Raw genomic sequence first — 20,093 nt, forward strand, 5'->3', positions numbered from 1 at the left:
AAGAGCGGGAGGGAAGGGGAGAGAGTCAAAAGATCTGGAAAGAAAAGCAAGATGTGAGGGAGAGGAAAGAGAAAATGGAGGGGGAAGTACGTGCTTGCGTGCATGTGCGTGTGTGTGTGCGTCTTTATGTTTGTGTGTGTGTGTGTGTATGTGTGTGTGTGTGTGTGTGTGTGTGTGTGTGTGTGTGTGTGTGTGTGTGTGTGTGTGTGTGTGTCTGGTTGCTTGTGTTTCTGTCCGTCTGTCTATGTATCTGTCCGTTTGTACGTGTATATTTGCTTGTGCACGTCTGTGTCTGTCTGTCTTCATGTGTGTGCATCTTTGCCCGTGTGTCTATCTTCCTGTGCGTGTGCATTTGTGTATATTTGTGTGTGTGTGTGTGTGTGTGTGTGTGTGTGTGTGTGTGTGTGTGTGTGTGTGTGTGTGTGTGTATGTGTGTATGTGTGGCCTCGCGTGCTTGTTGAGTGCCGTGGAGGGGAAGTAATAACATAAGGCAAGACTACTCATGCGCTTCTTCCTTAAAACTTTCGGGGGCAGCATATTTTAAAGGTAGGGAAGGAGAGAGAGAGAGAGAGAGAGAGAGAGAGAGAGATTCTGCATAGATACACAGATCGTTTTCTGTTAGTGGCAGACAGTGTTAGTGGAATATGTTATTCTATAAATAGCTTTTTGAGAAACTTAAATATTTTCCTTTATTGCTTACGAAAAAGTAAAGAATTTTACAAAATCTCGCAACAATCAAAACACATCGAAATCTGAGGACAAATATCTATTAAAGCAAAATTTGAAGAAGGGAATAAGGATTTTAAGATTTTCTATATAATAATGGTTCATATGTTTCAAAATTATGTAGTTTACATATCACTCATTTAATGCATGCAGCTTGCTGAAAAGGAAAATTATTGTTTCATCCTTATTGCTTTAGTAAAGAAAGAACAGTAACTTCATCCTCTTTACTGAGAGAAAACATAAGTTTCATATTTCTGCTGTTATTTTTTTTCTTTCTAAAGTCTTCCTCGGTTAAACACCAAAACCAACAACAACAGCAATGAAACAAAGGCATTCGGGGGCCGACTGCTAACTTCCCACCAAAATATGTTGTTCGCTAAGGTACAAGTGACCTGCAAACCAAATTTGAAGAAAAATTGCAAAATTCTACGGAATTCAGTCACCGTGTTTCGTGAAAGGCCAAGCCATTTAAAAATATATATATACACCGGCTGCCATTCTGCCGTCTTTGATAAAAAATCCACCAAAAGTAATAGGCTTCTGCAGATCCACGTAGTTGCTATGTCCTGAAGGTTTGGTGAAAATTCGTCCACAGTTTCTCGAGATACTTTGGCAACAGATACATACACAGACACACACTGACAAAAATTATATCGTCTCGCCTTGCTAAAGGTGGACAGTATCATCATCAGTAATTAAGCAAGATTGCCCATATGTTTCGGGAAAGAGCTAATCAATTCCTCCAAATATTTTTTTGCTTCGTGCAACAGTTATAGAAGTTAATGCTACTTCTCTCTGATGGAGGAAGAGTTTTGAGATAGCAGTGTATGGGAACATGGAAGGTCCGTCTCTCTCTCTCTCTCTCTCTCTCTCTCTCTCTCTCTCTCTCTCTCTCTCTCTCTCTCTCTCTCTCTCTCATACATATACACACACAGATACCACTCGTATATGCATACGCACACAAACCGACCTTCACACACACACACACACACACACACACACACACACACACACACATTAATTACCTAGATACCTGATTATCCAGAATCTGATTAACCTGGAGGCCCATCAAGTCCTACTAATCTGAATTTTCACTCACTTAGCAGAACATGCTTTTTTTTTCTTTTTTCTTTTTTACGAATTCAGACAGTCTCACAGTTTTTCCTGACATAAACAAATATTCACTTACTTATCACAATACAGGCACTTTTCTATTGCATATCCAGAAATCCACATCATCATCATGTCCTCCTCCTCCTCAACATCATCATCACTCCTTCCACTCAACAACACAACATTTTTCACATCCACATTCATAGAAGTCACGTGTTTACTTGCTTTCCAGACACATACAGTTCATTGTCGGAATTTAACTAGCACCACTTTTTTTTTTTTTTTTCAATTTCGCATCCAAGTAGCACAACTCCTATTGCTTATATATCCCATGCAATGCACGTTTTCTGTTGCATATCGAAAAACCACATTTTGTATATGGATATCCACACACCCCTATTTTTTTCAATAATCATACAAACGATCTTGATATTATAATATATATATATATATATATATATATATATATATATATATATATATATATATATATATATATGTGTGTGTGTGTGTGTGTGTGTGTGTGTGTGTGTGTGTGTGTGTGTGTTACAAGTGAGTGTTGGGAGAAAAACTGCAGGATAATTAAGCAGGTGAGGGAAGAACTGCAAGGCATATGTATTTATTTATATATTAATTTATTTATTTATTCACATTCTTCTTGTAGAGTGAGAATGGTAGAGAATGATGAATAATGTAGTGTGAAGAAGCAACGAAAAATAGAGACATAAATAAAGACAGCAATGATGATAAGGGTGTAATGCGACGATGACTGCTGAAACGGTGCCTGTATAACTGTATTAGATCTCGTGAGTGGTGACTGAGGTCGGGGTGTAAAAGGCTGAAGAGAGCGATGATTCTCGTATCAGAACAGATATAAAAAAGAGGGAACATGAGTAATAATGGTAAAAATTAGTGATGTCACAAGTGATGTTGCATGTAACTAAACTGAAGAGAGAGAGCTCATAGAGGTGGTGACAATAAATAAAGCAGGTGAAGCAACTGGTGACAGTGGTAATGATAACTGTAAAAAAAATAGTGATAGAGGTGAGAAAGGTGATGATGTTAAAACGATTAAAGGTGGAGATGTGAGGACAGGTATGATAATGGTAAAATCAGTGGTGACAAAAGTGATGCAAGTGATAAGGAAGAGGTGACAAAAGTGATGCAAGTGATAAGGAAGAGGTGACAGTAGTGATGATATATATATAAAAAAAAAAGTAGAGAGAGCAGTAATGATGTTGAGAGCCCTGGTAACAGAAGCGATGATAGCTGTAACAACTGAAGAAATTATTTATCTATCTACCTGTACATCTAGCCATCCATCCCATCTACCTATCCAGAGACAGACAGACAGACAGAGACAGAGAGGAGATGGAGGACAAGAAACAGGGATGCTAACATTAAAATCAGAGGCGACAGAAGCGACTATAATAATCCAGTCCTCTCCCAAACACGGTCCCTCAAAGTCATATATAAACACAACTTTCCTCCGACTGCGTTCGAGGGCTCTCCAGTTTTTTCCCCTGAACTAATAATTTTGGAGACTGAGGGCCTTTTAATCAGTGTCCCGGATCAAGTTTGCGATGTGGCGATGCGGTGTTATGCAGTTTGGATGATGTGCAGTATGGTGGACTTCCAGGTTCTCAGTACCCTATGGAGAGTTCGTAACACCTCTTCTTTAGCTAATTATTCTACACATTGCACCTCAGTATCTTCTGGTATATTGTCGATGCAAAATGTGTCGATATTGTAGCAATGTTAGTTCCATATAGGACGGTGGTGAGATGTGATATGTACACTAAATCGCTGAGGAAGAGGTGCTACAACACTTCTGTAACACCTAAACTACGGCCCAAATACAATCGTCCAATGGCAGTAAGAAATATGGTGATATAAATGTGTTTGAATCAGTTAGACTGAGGTAGACTATAAACCATTCGGACACTGATTTATTTACTTATTTATTTTTTCCTGTTACTGTATTTATTAGCCTGTAGTCAGAAAATAGTGTAAAAAAATTTGTCTGTATGGGATAAAATGAGACAGCCTTATATACTCCATTCACGTCCAGGGAATTAGTCATGTAGCTGAATAAACTAGTTTGGCTGTACTAAAAAATAAATAGAAGCTATGTGAATGAGATGTAGAACTGTTCTTGGGGTATCAACTTTGAATAATTGACCACCGGATTTTTTTTTTTTTTTTTTTTTGGGGGGGGGGGGAGCGCGGTAGCTCGGTGGTAGGGTGTCGGGCTCGTAATCGAGAGGTTGCGAGTTCGCGCCCCGCCCGGTGGCTGCTGAGCTGGGAGGGGTAGCGCCTTCCTGTAACCTTAGCAGGGCTATATGATCTGATGAGGTCTAGCTCGGGGATTAATCCCTTTAACATTTTTTTTACTCATTTTCCTTTACCTGCGTCCAGTATGGTCCAGTATTGATCTTGTAAACTGACCCATCACCATCATCACCATCATCATCATATTCACGTTATTATAACTGGTATGGGCAGGATACGGAAACTGGAAGTCGGAAAACATAAAAACAGGGAAACTGCCATCAGACGACCATGTAAAAATGAACCACGTCTGCATTCCGTTAACATTCAGACCTCCAAATGTCTGGTTTCCACCCCACATATGAGACTACCCATAATAACTTCTAGACTTCAGTGACGTATATTTTGTTTATGCTCTTGATATCTTCAAAGGAAATTTTTAATCTTAGAACAGGCTTTTCAAAATCGAGGGGATAGATGTAGCATTCCTTAATCTCTACTACAGAAGGTTCCCGTCTACTTACAGACAAATTTAGGCAAAGCAATAATTCAATAAAGCTTAGATCACGTGATATAATGTGCTAACCACCTTCTCCCTTTGCCTCGCCCACAACAGGATGGTATGGGTGGACTGCAGATCGTGAAGGGAGGATTGATAGCGAATGGAGAGGTGCACATCATGGACACCTTAGTCGCCTCTCGGATCCTCTCCCGACCTCACACCCCGATACGAATCCTGGCGGCAGACAACTTCTCCATCTCAGCCACCTCAGAGGGTCACGTCACCAACACCATCTTTATGAGTGAGTACGAGGGGAGAAAGTGTGGTAGTGTGACGCAGTATGAGGGAGAGAGAGAGAGAGAGAGAGAGTGTGTGTGTGTGTGTGTGTGTGTGTGTGTGTGTGTGTGTGTGATAGATAAAACGAGTGAATGTGTGTGTGTGTGTGGGGGGGAGTGTCTGCCTAAGTGTGCATTTATTTGTAAATGTTTAGCACGGACGTATCCATTTTTTAAAGGAGGGGGGTTGGATGGACCCCACTCCAACCTTTCTCTCCCCCTGTGTGGATACAAAATAAAAATAATCATATATACCGTACTATTTTAACGATCATTCCAAGTTTTCGAGTGTCCCTGCAGAATCATACTTTTTCATCCCCTCCCCTCACCCTCCCCTCACCCTCTCACGACTCCGAGTCCAGTATGTTTAACCAGTGAAATCCTTGCCTCCCACCTCCTGAAATCCTAGATACGCCCCTGTTTAAACTCCTATGCGACGACGTCTTTTTAATTTTTACTACCTCCAAACAGCTTAGGTGAGACGTCCTGTATAGACAGCATAGATAAGATACAAATGACTCCCTCGTAGTGAAGAGGCTACTGTAGATTCCCATAATGTTGCACAGAGGAGTGCTGTATAAATATAGGTAAAATATAATTATCAGAGTGCCGATAAACACGCCATGTAGGGATGGCTCCGACGTGCCCATAAACCTAAGCAGATAAAGTCATTCGTAACTCCCAAACACGGATGTATTGATTTTTCTGAAGCTCCTACCCTTAATCCTCATGCTTTTCTATACTTAAAACATTTCGTAAACTAAAGCGCGTGTACTTTAAAACACAAATAAAAGTCAGTTTAATGAGGTAAATTTTATCACCATTATTATTATTATTATTATTATTATTATTATTATTACTGTTACTACTACTACTACTACTACTACTACGTTCTTGTTACAGTATATATTTCTAATCATTCGTGCACCAGCATGCAATCAACCCTTTAGAAATGAAAGACCAATCCTGAGTGGAATATAGTCCCCTGGCGACGGCATGATTAATATGACCAACCCTATATATCCGGGAGCGAATTTTCACACTTATTTTTGTTACTTAAAGACGATTTTCTTCAACTTGGGAAGAAGCTTTAGTACTGGAGGGACTAATGAAGAATATATCAAACCCCTCTAGTTCGAAGAGTCTCCCCTAATAAAATCGTTTGGAGAATGCATGGAAAAAAAATAATAAGTCATGCACCGAAGGACTGAAGGGGTATTGGGGAGTGATATTAGCTTTTTAAGGACAGGAAATCACTTTTTTGAGAAATATAATTGTGTAGCGATAGAATGAGTAGTATAGATATGATTCCTGGCATCCTGAGAGAGAGAGAGAGAGAGAGAGAGAGAGAGAGAGAGAGTTTATTCACAACACTTTCGATGCCATTGACTCACCGAGGAGCTGTTCTTGCGGTAACATTTGATCAATATGTTTAGCTATGAAAAGACCATAGAACATCAAAGAAGAAGAACAGCATATAATAAAGTTCCCGAAGAGATGATAAAAAAAAAATAACAATAGTCTTTCTTGTACCATGGACAGTATGCATCTTTTTTTTGTTTTGTTTTTTCCTCTAAAGGAGCGAGAGATCAGAAGGAAACTTTCTCTCTCTCTCTCTCTCTCTCTCTCTCTCTCTCTCTCTCTCTCTCTCTCTCTCTCTCTCTCTCTGCGGGGGTTGTTATTGCAGTTCTTGCTTTTTGTTTTTTTTTCTTATTCTATTTTTCGTATGGTTTTTAGTTTTGTTTTTTTGGTATTTCTTTTGAATTTTTTCCTTTTTTTTCGTTCAGTGCTCATTTCATACTGTCCACTTTTTGTATTTATCTTTTGCTTCCTTTTTTTTTTTTTTCCTTGCCCTGGTAATTGCCAAGCTTCCCCGGGGCGGATCAAAAGAAAATGTTGGGCGGCGTTTGTGTGTTTGTTTTCTTTCCGGCCAATGGATCAATCGCAAGGCTTAAATAGCTCGTTAATCAAATGAGAGAGAGAGAGAGAGAGAGAGAGAGAGACATTCAGACAGACAGACAGACAGAGTAAAAAAAAAATACAGCCTCCATGACAGGGTTCATTGTGGGTTGAAATGAGACTAAAGATAAATTAATTGGACCTCATATGACCTTGACCTTTGATCCCTTGTCCTTGCTGACCTAATCAGTTCATCGTCCCTTCATACGGTATCACTGACCAAAGTTTGGTCGAGATCCGTAGGGGGGTTCGGGAGATATAGCGCTCACACCCATATGACCTTGACCTTTGACTCCTTGAATTTGCACGGGGAAATGAGAGTGGAGAGTGGGTTGTGAGGAGTGGAGATGGGTGAGAAGAGAGTGAGGAAATGACGGGAGGAGAATGGGTTGTGGGAAGTGAAGAAATGAGAGTAGAAATGGAAGAAGAGCGTGGGAATGGGGTGAGGAAAATGGAGAGAGGAGAGTGGGAAGTAGAGAGAGAAGAGTGGGCAGTAGAGAAAGGAGAGTGGAGAGAGGAGAGAAGGAAACTAGGGATTGGAGAGAGGAGAGTGGTAAGTGGTGCTAGGAGACTGGGAATTGGAGAGAGGAGAGTGGAAAGAGAATAGTGGGACGTAGAGCGAGTAGAAAGGAGTATGGGATGTGAAAAGAAAAGAAAGGAAAGTGGAGAGATTAGAGAGAAGTGTGGGAAATGGGGAGAGGAGACAGTGAGGAGAGAGAAACACACAGATACGAGCAGACACTAAAACAGACACGCCAGCAGACCTACATGCGGACACATCTGGACAAACAAATACACAGAGATACATTGACAGGCTAAAAGACGGATTTCCATAGATTAAAAATAAACATAAATAGAGAGAAATAAATCACCAGGAACAAACACAGACAGATACAGCCAAACAAACAGCCAGAGGTGCATGACATAACTACAAACAAGCAAATCCAACCCTGGAAAAACACAAAGGCACATTGAAAGAGGGATCGACACAGAATAACAAACAGAAGCAAACACAATTATTGCGAGAAACACAGACAGATAAATATAGCCAAACAAGCACACACACAGAGGCCCAGTGACAGACTTACAATACATACGGACAGGTACAGACAGACAGACAGTCACAGATGAAAGCATCATAATTTGTTCTGAAGTGGGCGGATTTAACTAAGTGAGATCGGTTTTATAATTAGAACGATTGATCAAAGTTTTCTGTAGCGGAGTGAGATACTGATGGTGTGTTCGTTGATGACTTAATTTAGATGAGAGTAGCGCCATGAATTTTTATTCTCCAGTTTTCCAAATAACGTGAATATTGTTAGTATGTGTATGGAATACTCACTAATTTTGAAGTTTGAATATATGAATATTCCTTCTCGATCACTCTTTGGCAGCTGTTGTAACTGGCCACATTTCCTCTCACCGACTGTCTTCTTCCTTTTCATTGCAAGACCTTCTGAGCGGCAAATCTTGCGTAATCTGCCCCAAAGCTGATGAATTCTTCCTTCACTTTTCCACCTGTTTCTCACAGCAACCATCACAGCAATGACAAGAAATTCTCGGGATGAGACCATGATTAGGGTAACAGAAGCCTTATTATTTTCAGTGCACCATAAACTTTTTTCCAATATATTTTAACCCACCACAATTTTCTGCTAGACTGTTCCTTGATCTTCAGAAACATACATTTCAGTCCTTCAACATTTTTCAATATCCATGACACTTCTTTCTCACTGGGCCTGTGCTAGCAAAGTCGCATTGTTTACATTTGCTAAATCCACAATATCTGACCATAACTCTGTACTGCTGATCGTTTATTGTGTGAAGTCTTTAACATGTTAGTCCTTTGCCCGTGTGAGGTTTCTGCCTTCTGAATAACATGGTTCTGACCGACCAGAATGGTAATGCGCACGAAGGGGTTCACAGCGACAGGCGATCATAGTGAGCTAAACACCATTTGTGTATTTTTTCATAACTTGATCTTGTGTGTGTGTGTGTGTGTGTGTGTGTGTTCGTAAGAGAGAGAGAGAGAGAGAGAGATTTTTGTGTGCGTGTGTGTGCAGGGGCGCGCACGCATTCGCACCTCTTCTGATGTGCTGTAGAAGTGAGCTAAAGGTGGAAAACCACGAGGGGAAAAGAGAATGGTTTAAGAAAGAGCGTGAGATAACAAAATGGGAAAAAAAGGGGGAAAGGAAGATGACATGGTGGAGAAACTAAAAGAGAAATTAATACACAGTAAGAGAGAGAGAGAGAGAGAGAGAGAGAGAGAGAGATGGGCAGGGTGAGGGTCAGGGGTGTCGTCGTCATGGTGACACCTTGACCGCGCCCGGTCACTTGGCTCCTGGGGCAGTGTGCCTCCGCCTGACACTCTGCCTCGCCATGACTCACTCTACCAAATATTTTTATCATTCATTTTCACACTGCCAAACCCCCCCCTCTCACGGTGTCTCTCTCGCTCAGCCTACCTATCTATACATCACTAATTTTTTTCTCTTCCTCCCCCTACCTACCCCCACCTCACCCTACCTGCCCTGTTTCACGCTGCCCACCCCTGTCTCACACTACCTATCACTCGCTGTCTTACCCTATTTATTCCTCTACTACTCAACCTGTCGCCATCACACTCTCAATCACTATATCGCCCTACATATCCCTCTCTTACCTTACGTATCTCTGCCTCGCACTACCTATACCCATCTCACTCTTCCTACCCCTGTGTTGTCCTATCTACATCTTTCTCTCTCTGTCTGTTCCCATTACACCCTTCTTATCCATCTCTTACGCTGTCTGTCTTTACTTCACCCTACCCCTCTCTTCCTCAATTAACCTGTTCATGTCTCACTCTGCTTATCTCTAATCCTACCTAGCCTTCCTCCCCTCTACCCATCTTTCTCTCACCCTGCTCATCTTTGTTTCACCCTACTTGTCTCTGTCTCACTTCATATATCCCTTCCTCATTTTACTTTTCCCCTCCTCACCCTTCCTTTGTCTCACTCTCTACACCTTTCCTCATTTTTTCATCTCGTGTCAGATCTGTCCTATATATACCTCATACTTAGCACAACCTGCCTCTCCCTTCGTTAGTCCTGCCTGACACTTCCTCATCGCATCTTTGTTTGCTTTGCCTCTCCACACGTAGCCCTTTTATCTCTTACCAGCCTCATTTCCTCTACACCTGTCCGCCTTCATCTTCTACCTCACCTGACACCTTATTCATTTCACATCTGCCTACTTCTGTCTCTACTGCCCTGCCTCACACCTGCATCCCCCCACAACCTTCCTATATTCACCTCTTCTGCCTCACCTCACACCTGCCATACCTCTCACCTGCCAAACTCTGTCTCTTCCATACACAATAGCTGCCTCACCTCACACCTTCCTACCCTTGCCTTTCCTGGCTCACCTCACATCTACCTAACTCTTCATTTCCTACATCACCTCACACCTCCCTACCTCTCCCCTTTCTGCCTTACTTCACACCAACTTCACCTGCCAATCTTCCTGTCTTTATCATCTCTGCCTCACCTTACTCCTGTAACACCTGCCTCGCCTCACACCTACCTACCTCTCCTCTCCCGTCTCACTTCACACTTGCCTAACTCTTCCGTCCTGACTTGCTTCACAGTCTGCCAACTTCTACCCTTTCAGGCTCATCTTACAATTACCTACCTCTGCCTTTTTTTTTTTTCTTACCTCACACTGTCCTACCTCTTCACTTTCTGCTTCACCTCACACTTGTCTCGCTTCACACCTCCCTCAACTTGCAACACCTGTCTACCTCTTTCCTTTCAAACTTCTCAGCTACCTACCACTGCCTCTGCTGCCTCATCTCACACCTACCGTCCTCTGCCTCTCCTTCATCACCTCACATCTACTTACTTCTGATTTTCTTACCTCACCTACGCCTGCCTACCTCTGCCTTTCCTACTTCACTTCACACTTACCACTTCTTACTTTCTTGTCTTATCCCACACCTTCCATACCCCTGCCTCATCCTTCACTTATGTCCTTCACATCCTCTTACTCATACTAGTGATAGAAAGAGAGAGAGAGAGAGAGAGAGAGAGAGAGAGAGAGAGAGAGAGAGAGAGAACAGGGTGAGGGTCAGGGTGCGTCGTCGCCATGGTGACACCTCGACCCCGCCCGGTCACGCAGCGCCTGGGGCAGTGTACCTTACCATCCCTCTTCCTGCCTCGCCCTGTTTAACCCTGGCTAACTCTTTCGCCCTGTCTCACCCTGCTTCAGCGTATCTCACCTTGCCTAACTCTACCTCACCCTGTCTCCCTCTGTCTCATCCATCTTCCCCCTGCCTCACTCTACCTCACCCTGTCTCCCTCTATCTCATCCATCCTCCCCCTGCCTCACTCTCTCACCCTTCTTGCCTCACACTATGTCGTTGTCTCCTCCCATTTTGCCTGGCTCATACTTGTCTTACCGTGCCTCACACTGCGTCACTCTGCTCTGTCCTTTCTCATCCTCTCGCCCTGCCTCGCCTTTACCTACCCTACCGCACCCTGCCTAGTCCTTCCTTTTCCTGCTTCACTCTTCCTCTTTCTTTTCCATCCTTCCTCGATCTGATTCATCGTGTCTCAATTCTTTCACCCTTATTTTCCCTACATAACCTGTTTCATCTTTCCACTCTATTCCTCACCCTGCCTCACCCTGCCTCGTCCTTTTTCACACATCATTGCCCTGCTCACCCTACTTTACCTTGTCCATTAATCATATTCACACCTGCCATACACATTCTACACATACATCAGACACCAACAACACACCTACCATACACCCATTATACACATGCACCCCCCCACACACTCATGTCACACCTCCACCACACTAAACACATATTACACACCCACTACACACCTATTACACACCCACTACATACACAGCTCACACCCACCACACGCTTACCACACACCACACACTCACCTCACTCCACACATCTACTCCTCACCCACCACACGACAACCACACACCTACCACACACCTGCCCTCTTGTTTGACAGGTGTTGCTCTAGTTTACTTGTGTACCTTGCGATGTTCCCACACCTGTCGTCTGCTCAATAAACCTGCCACTCTTGTTGCTGCTGGGAGAAAGACAGACAGGCACGTGCAGATCGATAGAAATATAGACAAACCGACGGAGAAAGACTGATAACCGGATATTTGAAGCGATTCGGCTAACAAATCATAGATGGATGGAGATGGATAAATACACAGGTAGATAGACAGTTTCTTAGAATGATAGATAAAAGATAGATAGCCACTTACATTTTCCATTCCATCGCAGCTTGTGCATACTTACACCAAGTTTTGAAGGCTGTCTCATTCAACATTTAAGCACTATAAACGCGATTATCCTAACTAGCGAATTTCCAGTGCAGCTTATCCTCTTGGATACCTTCATCCTTCCTCATAATGATAATTTTAGCTAATCAGATGTGTAAGACTTGTTTTCAAATCCTTTTGCCCTAAGACGCTCCCGGAGTCAAGAAAAATTAACGCTGTCAGTTATCGAGTATGGCATGATCACTGCATCAGTGCAGTTGACTGACTGACCCCTACTCAGTGTATATATATATATATATATATATATATATATATATATATATATATATATATTGTTCTGTACATAATTTCATAAGCGGCCAGATAATTCAGCAGAGAGGGAGAGGGGGAGGGATGATTAAGAGAGCAAGACATAAAGAGTGAGAGAGACGGCGTGACCTGGACGAGAAAGAGAGAGATTAAAGTAGAAATACAGAGACCAGACGTGAAGTAATGAGACAGACAGACAGACAGAGAAAGACAGACACAGAGAAAGACACACAAACAGACAGGCAGACAACACACACACACACACACACACACACACACACACACACACACACACACACAGTAACACGGACAGACAGACAGGCAGACCGAGAATCGCAAGAGACAGTGAGACATTGATACGAGCTCTTACATCAGGTCTATGGGAGCAAAAGTACCGTAGAAAATAATATGTAAGCGTGGTAACTCTGAACATGAGGAAGAGAGGTATGTGAAGAATTTTCAAAAGAGAAGAGACAAGTGCAACAGTTCTAGATGCGGGAACATCAGGACCATTCAGTTAGTGCCTTCACGTGGTGTGATGTGGGAGGGTGATTTTCTGTGATGAGGTGTGAGAGGGTGGTATTGTGTAAGAGAGGTGTGTGTTATGTGGCGTGGTGTGGTTTTGAGTGGTGTGGTGGTGTTGAGTGGTATAGTGTGGTGTGATGTGCTGTGGCTTCACAAAAGTCGCTAGAATCGACCGGAGGCAAGTACCTCGTTTTCGAATATCGTTAACGAGAGGCAGATAGACAGAGCCATTCCTAATGGTGCTATTTTATCCAAACAATGGTAAAGGGTCCGGAGAGTGGGAAAGTAGTGAGAGAAATGAAAGTGCGAAGGAAAAAATGACAAAAATCACAACTAAAAGAACGGAAAAATATAAGAACTATATGGTCATACAAACAGACAGAAATAGCTCAAAAAAAAAAGACAGAAGGACAGACAGACAGACAGATAGAAAAGAACGAAGTGCGCGCGCGCACACACACACACACACACACACACACACACACACACACACACACACACACACACACACACACACACACACACATGCAGGAAAACAAAGCAATAAATTGACGCTTTCAAAATCGCCTTCGGAAAGCCGTAAAAACAGACAAGTAGACGAAGACCAAAAAATCAGAAAACACAGATGGCAGCATATAGACAGTGAAGGAGAGAGAGAGAGAGAGAGAGAGAGAGAGAGAGAGACTTATCTAACTCCTTAGAGAAATAAGTATAAAGAAAGACCAGCAAACAGAAGAAAGCAGGGACGAGGGGAAGGAGATGAAAAAGAGGAGAAATGGTGACGGAAAGGGAAGGGGGACTGGAAGAAGGGGGAGAGGTGGACAAAGGGGGGAAGGAGAGGGGGGTGAAGGGTGGAGGGACAGAGAGGCGAGAAAAAATATGTAGATTCCGTTTGCATTTCTCACAACCGTCTCGCCGTCCTGTCTTGATAGACAGAGATTGATAGATAGATAGAGAATGACTGATAGATTGAATTTCATGTCAGTATTTTCTTGTACATTGTATTATTTCCGCAGTGTTTCCATTTTAACTCTCTCTCTCTCTCTCTCTCTCTCTCTCTCTCTCTCTCATTCTCATTTCGTCCCCTCTTCCTCCCTCTCTTCCCCATTCCTCATTCTCTCTCCCCCTCTTCCCCTGATCCCTTATTTTCTCCCTCCATCCTTGTTTCACTTCTTCACTCCTTCCCTCTCAACCTCCCTCCCCTCTCTCCACCCTCTCTTCCTCCCTTTCTATTCACCCTACCTTTCCCTCTCTATCCCCATGTCTTCCATGTCACCTAACTTCCAAAATCCCTCTCCTCACTCTTCTTCCTCCTCTCACCTTCCTCTCCTTATCTTCATTCTTTTCTCTTTTCCTTCCCTTCTTTCCTCTCTCTTTCCCCTTCCCATTGAACCCCATTCCCCTATCTTCCTCTTTCTCCTTTCCCCTCTTCCCTCTTCTTTTTTCATCTCCTTTCCCAACGTCCTGCCCCTCCCTTTCTTCCCTTTCCTTTCTCCTCCGTCCTGTCCATTCCTCCCGCTCCCCTCGTCTCCCCTCTGCTCCTCCCCTCGCTACACCACTATCACCTACATACATATTTTGCTGCTCACTGAAAATAGAATATAACCCCCACTCTTTCTACTCCCTTCCCTCCCCCTTTCCAGCCTTGTAACCTTCCTCCCTTCTTTCTTATCTTACCTCTTTCACTCCCCTCATCCCTCACTCCTGCTTCCCCACCACTGCAGCCTTCCCTTTTCCCCTCCACTTCGTCTCCTCTCTCACTTCTGCCTCGTCTCTCCCCTCATTCTCTTACCACGTTCATGGCCTTCCTCTCTCTCCCATTTCTCCCCTTTTCTCTCCTCTCTTCCTTCGTTCTCCTACCTTTTTCTCTCTCCTCCCCAGCAGCCAGGGCTGTTCTCTCTCCCTCTTTTCCCCTCTTTCATTCCTCACCCCACTCTTCTCCTCCTTGTCTGTTGTGGTCCATATTAGGTTTACAAGACCGGACCTTCTTACCTATTCCTTTACCATCGAACACCCTTCCCTAGTCGTCTTCCTCTCTCTTCTCTCCATTCTCCCTCACAGCGTCCCCTCTTCCTCCCTTACCTTTGACCTTTCTCCCTTCAGACACCTTCCCATCTTCTCTCCATCACAACCTCTCTTCTTTCTCCCTTACCTTTAACCTCGCTTCCTTAGACCCCAACCCATCCACTCTCCATCACAACATCCCTTTTTCCTCCCGTTACTTTGACCTCCCTCTCCATAAACCCATTCCCATCCATTCACAATCACAACCTCCCTTTCTCCTCCCTTACACTTCATCTTTTTCCCTCCAGACGCCCTTCCCTCCACCCTCCATCACTACCTACCTTCTTCCTTCTTTTCCCCTACTCCCTTTCACCCAAACTTCCATCCTTTCCATTCTCCATCACACCCTCCCTTCCCTCCTCCCTTACCCTTGGCCTCCCTCCCTCCGGAAACCCTCCTCTTCCTTCTCCATCACATTTTTCCCTCCTCCTCTCCTTCCCTTGACCTTCTCTCCCCTAGACTCCCCCCCTCCCTTCACTCTCCATCATAATCTCCCTTCTATCTCCCTTACCCTCAGTCCCCAACCCCCGTCTCTCTCTTCCTCCGTTGCCTTCTTATTTTCTGTCCACTTCTCACTCGCGTAGGTAAGATTGTTTGTACTTTACGTTGTACTGCCTCATTAAGTCTTTTTACAGATCAGGCGTCTTCCTAGTACCATGTCTATATTTCCCGTGGACTCACACGCAGTTCTATTTCTCCTACGTTTCCTTTCCTCTTCCTTCCATTTTCCCTCCCTTTCTTCTTTCCATCATTCCTTCCATCCTTTCCTCCTTCCGTCCTTCGATCCTTCTTTCCTTCCTTCCTTCTTTCCTTCCTCTTATCCCTTCTTTCATCTATCTTTCACCGTCCACCTCTTCTTCTTCCTCCCCATCTTCATTTCCCACCAAGGCTCCCGGACAGTTACATTAGCCATCTTTTCCCCAGCTCTCTCCACTCTTCGCCTTCCTCTTCCATCCTTCAATTTCATCCTCATAATTTATCTTCTCCAACCATCCAGCCCTTTCTCATTCCTTTCCCGTCCTTCCTTCCATCCTTTCCCTTTTCTTTTGGCCATTTCCCTCACCGTTGCTCATTTCCTTGCTCACCCTAAATTCCCTCCAGCTCATCTAGCATTTTCCCTTTTTCGCCCACCTCTCTCTCTCTCTCTCTCTCTCTCTCTCTCTCTCTCTCTCTCTCTCTCTCTCTCTCTCTCTCTCTCTCTCTCTCTTTCACGTTGTTCCCACCCCTTCGCCTCTCCCATTCCCAACCCTTCTTCTCTCCCATTCTCAACCCTTCTCTCTCCTTTCCACCCTTTCCTCTCTCTCCTTTCAACCCCTTCCCCTCGCCCCTTCACACGCCTTCTCCCTCTCCCCTTCCTACCCCTTCCCCTTCTCCCCCTTCCCTCCCCAACGTTATTTTGCTGGTGAATCGACGCTAATGAATTTTAATCCAGCGTTATCCTGTAAAATATGTCTCCGCTTCGGTCCCGCTATGAGGCACACGCTCTTTAACCACCAATTGCATTTTTTTGGTGTGTCTTCCTTTTTTTTTATGTCTGCCTATCTGTTTTTATATTTTTCATGTTTGTGCGTCTTTCTGTTACGCATTTTCTCTCTCTCTCTCTCTCTCTCTCTCTCTCTCTCTCTCTCTCTCTCTCTCTCTCTCTCTCTCTCTCTCTCTCTCTCTCTCTCAAAGGCAAATGAAATATTATTATGAAATGCTGCGCTCGTTCAATCATAAAAAAGTAGTGATGAGCCAGATATTGTTTCCGTATTATTCCCATTCAGTTTTGTTTTATAAGTTGAAAGTTTCAGGTCTCGGATGTTTCGTAGTCCTGTTTTAATTAGCTCCCTTTAACGGCGTCAGGAATTTTGTTTTCCTGATTAGGGATTTAGTTTTCATATTAGATAACCTTCATTCTGTTGTTTCATAACATTCATGTACTGGAATTAGTGTTTCATTATTCTCGTTTCGCAGATTGCACGTTCTGGGTTCGGATTTTCTTTTGCCTATTTATTAGCTTCATTGTCCTGTTTCATTTCTTTTTTTATTTTTTTTAGTTCATGGAAAGTGTCATATTCCTATTGCATAAGCTTGAATTTCCTGTTGCATAGGCTTCGTCGTCATGTTTCCTAGATTAATTTTCCTGTTCCAAAATATTCAGCCATGTTCCATTAAATTTACTTTCCTCTTTCATAATCATTTTTGTTTCTATATCATAACGTTATTTTTCTTTTTTCGTAAGGTTAATTTATCTTTCTCATAAACGTTGGTTTCTCATTGATAAAATTCATTTGCCTGTTTCGTAACGCATAATATCAGGTTTAGGAATTTCACTTTCATATTCGTATATACAAATTTTAAATGTCATGTTCTACGAGCTTTATACTCTTGTTTCGTAAGTTGCATTTTCCTGTTTCCTTCCCTGTGGCATCAGGCTCATTTCCTGCTTTAATAAACGTTAATTTCTGGTCATAAAGCATATTTTCTGATTTCACAATTCATTTGATTCATAAACTTGATTTCTGTGTCCTTCGTTTTCTCTCTCTGTTCTTCAAGCTTCATTTTCGTGTTCTTTTTACTTTTATGCATCACAAGATTTTTAATCTTGTTTTAGAGCTTAATTTTTCTGTTTGAGAGATTTAGCCTTGTCAGCTTTTATATAATGTTGTGAAACTCAGCATCCGCTTGACGTTTTATTCCACATTATACAATATTTAGCTCCCCTGTTTCGCGTTTCAGAGCATCAGTCTTGTTTCTCAGCTTCTTGACTCTGAGAAGCGTAGCCAACCATCCCCTACACAATCGTCGAGGACTGAGATTCGACTGTCCAGTACAGACTTTCATTTATGAAGGAACCATTTAACAATCCTTTAATGGCATTATGTGAACAATAAACTTCAACCACATCCTCTTCGGGGAGCCTTATTCCACTAGATCTTCAGCTGTAGCCAATAATTATGGTTATCACTCAGCGGAGAAAATAGTTTCTGGGTTACTGGAAACTAGCTGGATTGTTACTCTGCAGAAGCACCTGCAGATACTGTAACACTTACGTAGAGCAAGTAGCACGATCGAAAAAGGCATCTTCATACAGAACAGATTATTCTCCACCATTAATGAAGCTAGGCTCTTTTTTTTTTCGTTCCTCAGAGCTTCAACCTGGCGTTATAAGCCCCAGTTTTATGTTATTAAGATCTGTTCAGGAAACTTCGGTACTTTAAGCTTATATTTCATGTTCTAATGAATTTCTTTTTTTTTTTTTAGTTCATTCATTGTGCATTCTGCTAATGTTTCGTGCTATTTTTTTTTTTTTTTAATCCTTTGGGAGTTCGTTCAAGTGCTTTAAACTTGGATTTAATGATATTAAGCTCTTGACGCTCCGTGTGGAAGAAGATGAGGAAATAAGCTTTTCAGTGGTGCAATTTGTATTTACGACCAGTAGCCTTCCGGAATTAACGAAAAACCATTAATTATCACAAAATGAGTGTAATTATGTATATAGTTGTTATGTTCTAGCCTATTATTTCACTCCCGAGCACGTTTCCATTATTTTTGTCCCCCTTTTTTTTTCTTTCTGCCTTTCCTCGGTCCCTCATTCCCTCTCTTAATTCTTCTCGTCTTTCCTCTTTCTGTCCTTCTCTGCTGTCCTCTTATTCTTCCTCACTCTCTCTCTCTCTCTCTCTCTCTCTCTCTCTCTCTCTCTCTCTCTCTCCCTCTCATCTTCTCCTCCCTCCCTTTACGACTCTTTTGTCCCACCTTTTCATCTCCCTCTGTCTCTCGTTTCCCTCCTTCTTTTCTTCTTCTATTTACTTCTTGTTTAGTTATCAGTACTACTTTATTCTCCGTTTTTTTAAAATACGTTTACCTGTCTTCTCTATTTTATTATTATTTCTTTTTTCTTATAATCTCTCTCTCTCTCTCTCTCTCTCTCTCTCTCTCTCTCTCTCTCTCTCTCTCTCTCTCTCTCTCTCTCTCTCTCTCTCTCTCTCTCTCTCTCTCTCTCTCTCTCTCTCTCTCTCTCTCTCTCTCTCTCTCTCTCTCTCTCTCTCTCTCTCTCTCTCTCTCTCTCTCTCTCTCTCTCTCTCTCTCTCTCTCTCTCTCTCTCTCTCTCTCTCTCTCTCTCTCTCTCTCCAAATTCTTGTTTTTTGCCTCCCGTTTACTTGTTTTTCCCCCATTTATGCTTCCCTCTGCAATTTCACACTCTTCCTTCTTATCCCCTCCCTTCATCCATCTCCCTCAATTTTTTTCCTGCACCTCTTCTTAAATGGGGGAGGTGAGGGGACAGGAGGTGGAAGGGGTGTAGAGTGGTTGGCCTGGGACAGTGTGGTCATGTGTCTAATCCCGGGTGTTGTGGAAGAGTTTGTGGGGTTAAATTTGATATCATTGTTTACCGTTCTTCCATATGGCCCCAGCGACACTTGACAGAAATATCTTCAGTCGTACCATTGCCCCAAGCTAGAACTGAGCAGATCTTTAGCATACCACAATGTAAACTGCAGAGAGTAATGCCAAAAGCCAAGTGTCACGTGAAGGGTGCAAAGGATCAGCGCTGAGTCGTACGTGGTCTACGTCCATGAAACCGACTGTCCTTGCTTACATTGAAAAAGAAAGAAAGTATTTTCCATTTCTTCTTCTGATTCCTCTTGTGGTTATTTTGTCTCGACATGTTTAATCTGATTTTACCTCTCTTCTTCTTTATAGTTTTACCTGTCACTATTCTTATCCATAACGTACTCTAACACATTTTCCATATGCACGTCACACCCTATACTTTAAAAACCTTCTACACATATACCAGTGCCTGAAGCATCGGGTGGAGGCGCGTCACTTCTTCAGGAAATGAAAGTTGTGCTCCTCGGCCTTGCGGGTCGTTTGCCCTTCAGGACCTGTAAAACACGACTTTAACGTGCATAGTAGTGCAACCCGCCTATGTCATGTGTGTGCACGCTGTTTGCCACAATACATACATACATACTATAGTTCTTTCACCTTAATTTTGGGGCAGGATGGCC

General features: G+C 42.8%; 1 protein-coding gene across 1 annotated transcript in view; it reads left to right on the plus strand.

Annotated features, from left to right (window-relative positions):
- The first annotated feature begins 4,834 nt into the window (after nucleotides 1–4,834).
- The window catches only part of LOC145408839 (zeta-sarcoglycan-like), a 53,389-nt gene continuing 38,130 nt past the window's right edge, over nucleotides 4,835–20,093 (plus strand). The window contains exon 1 of the mRNA XM_080279479.1: nucleotides 4,835–4,913. Coding sequence (XP_080135605.1) covers nucleotides 4,910–4,913 — 4 coding nt within the window. The 5' untranslated portion in view covers nucleotides 4,835–4,909. The remainder of the gene's footprint in view (nucleotides 4,914–20,093) is intronic.

Source organism: Coenobita brevimanus, chromosome 78 (assembly GCF_032717465.1).
Source record: "Coenobita brevimanus isolate Jiangsu-jjx chromosome 78, ASM3271746v2, whole genome shotgun sequence".
NCBI lineage: Eukaryota > Metazoa > Arthropoda > Malacostraca > Decapoda > Coenobitidae > Coenobita > Coenobita brevimanus.